The sequence below is a fragment of the Chlamydomonas reinhardtii genome, chromosome 4 (genome assembly GCF_000002595.2).
Source record: "Chlamydomonas reinhardtii strain CC-503 cw92 mt+ chromosome 4, whole genome shotgun sequence".
NCBI classification, from domain to species: domain Eukaryota; kingdom Viridiplantae; phylum Chlorophyta; class Chlorophyceae; order Chlamydomonadales; family Chlamydomonadaceae; genus Chlamydomonas; species Chlamydomonas reinhardtii.
The window spans coordinates 1,541,800-1,543,820 of record NC_057007.1 but is presented as its reverse complement, the minus strand read 5'-3'; the positions used below and the strand labels follow the sequence as shown (position 1 = coordinate 1,543,820).

General features: G+C 72.2%; 1 protein-coding gene across 1 annotated transcript in view; it reads right to left on the bottom strand.

Annotated features, from left to right (window-relative positions):
* The window catches only part of CHLRE_04g213652v5 (uncharacterized protein), a 26,322-nt gene that overhangs the window by 13,532 nt on the left and 10,769 nt on the right, over window positions 1-2,021 (bottom strand). Inside the window, exons 16-17 of the mRNA XM_043061635.1 lie at window positions 1,768-1,960; window positions 241-1,536 (exon numbers count right to left, since the gene is read on the bottom strand). Coding sequence (XP_042925141.1) covers window positions 241-1,536; window positions 1,768-1,960 — 1,489 coding nt within the window. The remainder of the gene's footprint in view (window positions 1-240; window positions 1,537-1,767; window positions 1,961-2,021) is intronic.

Below are 2,021 nucleotides of genomic sequence, written 5' to 3'. Positions count from 1 at the left end.
GTGTGTGTGTGTGCAGGTGTGTGTGTGTGTGTGTTGTGTGTTGTGTGTGTAGGTGGTGGGGGTGGGTGAATGCGTCAATGTGTGGCTGTGAATGTAGATGGCCGTGGCCGTGCCTGTGGCAAGTGGAAACATGTGCGTGGAGCACAGCCAACCCCACACACATAGCCAATGCCCCCAGCACAGCCACCACCACCCCTCACGCAGCCACCACCACCACTACCACCACCCCTGCCCCCTTACCTGTAAAAGGCTGTCAAAGGCCTTACTGATGTCCGCACTGACAATGTAGATAGATGCAGGCGAGTCGCCGCCACCGCCGCTGCCGCCAGCAGCGCTGGCGGGCGCCGGCAGCGGCCCCGCTGCTACAGCCACCGCCGGTGCTACAGCCGGCGGCCCTTTCGCTGCTACAGCCGCGTTCGCTGCTGCTGCCTGTCCCGCCGCGGCGATTGCGAGCGACAGGCGACTGCGCTTGGCGGCCGCAGGCGCGTGGGCTCCGGTGCCGCACGTGTGCTGCGGCCCTCCGAATGACTGCGGCGCTGCGCCAGCAACGGCGCAAACCTCCGCACCCCCGCCGCCGCCGCTGCCGCCAAACTCCGCCAGGGCGCGTTTGCGCCCTGACAGCTGCTTGGGCGGCAGCGCCGCCGCCGCCACCGCCGCCGCGGCCGCCGTGGCCGCCGAGTGGCCCTGTGCTACAGCCGCCGACGGCTCCTGTGCTACAGCCACCGGGCCAGCCTGGACAGCCCTCGCGCCCGCCTTGCTGGCATCTGAACCCTCGGCGCCCCTGCACGCCACGCCGGGAGCAGTACCAGCAGCAGCAGTAGCAGCAGCAGCAGCGCCCGCCGCCGCCGCCGCAACCACCGCCCGCGGCAGCGGTCTCGTCGCTTTCGGCGCTGCGGCGCCTTCCGCCACCGCTGCCCCCGCTACTGCTGCTGCTGCTGCTGGTTGCGGGATGGCGGCCGTGCCACCCACATCCAGTCTACCACGTGCGCCGCCCTCAAGCGCAGCACCCCCACCCCCACCCCCACAACCGCCGCGGTCGCCGCTGCTGCCGCCACGGCCCAATCGAAAGCGCAGCGCCCGGCGGCGCGCCCCCAGTAGCCACTGCAGGTCGCGTGCTGCTGCGTCCTGCCGGCCGCCTCCGCCTCCACCGCCGCCTCCGCCTCCACCGCCTCCACCGCCTCCACCGCCGCCACCGCCGCCACCGCCACCGCCTCCCTGCTGCCGCTGCCGCTGCCGCCCGCACGGCTGAGAGCCGCCCGCTGGTGCCGGTCTCCCACCACCTCCACCTCCATCACCTCCAACCACACCTCCGCCTCCTCCTCCACCCACATCTCCTCCTCCTCCTCTTCCTCCTCCTCCTCCTATTCCTCCGCCGCCGCCACCGCCGCCGCCGCCGCCGCCGCCAGCCCCCACGGCGGCGGCGCGCCCCGCCCTCCACCTCCTCACGAAGGGCGCGTAGGCTTTGTAGATGCCGTCCAGCCCGAACACGGAGGAGCCCAAGCAGCCGGGCCGCCCCTCCAGAGAGGCCTTGAGAGCCTGGGGGTCACAGATGGCGTGCGGGAGAGGGCAAGGGAGGTTGTGGGGATTGCCTTCATGATCAGCAAAGAAGCGAAGTTGCAGGCAGGCACAGAGGGGGGGGGGGCGGTTGAGGGGATTTGGGGCTGGGGTGGTTGGGACGGTGCGGGCGGCAGGAGGAAGGGAGCGGAGGCGGTACAGCCAAGCTGATGACACCCGCCTATACACACGCCCACATACCCACACACCCACCAGCTGCGCGTTCTGCAACACGCTGTTGACGCTCTTGAACGCCAGCGTGGCGGCGGCGGCGGCGGCGGCAGCCCCCGTGTCACCGCCGACGCCGCAACCGTCGCCGCCAACGCCGACGCCACCTGCGGCAGCGGCGCCGCCGAATGGGCCGAACACGGCCGCGGCGCTGCCGCCCGATGCAGGGCGCTTGCGACTGGCCGCCGGCGGCGGCGGCGGCGGCGGCAGCGGCGGCGGCGGCGGTGGCAGTGGCGGCG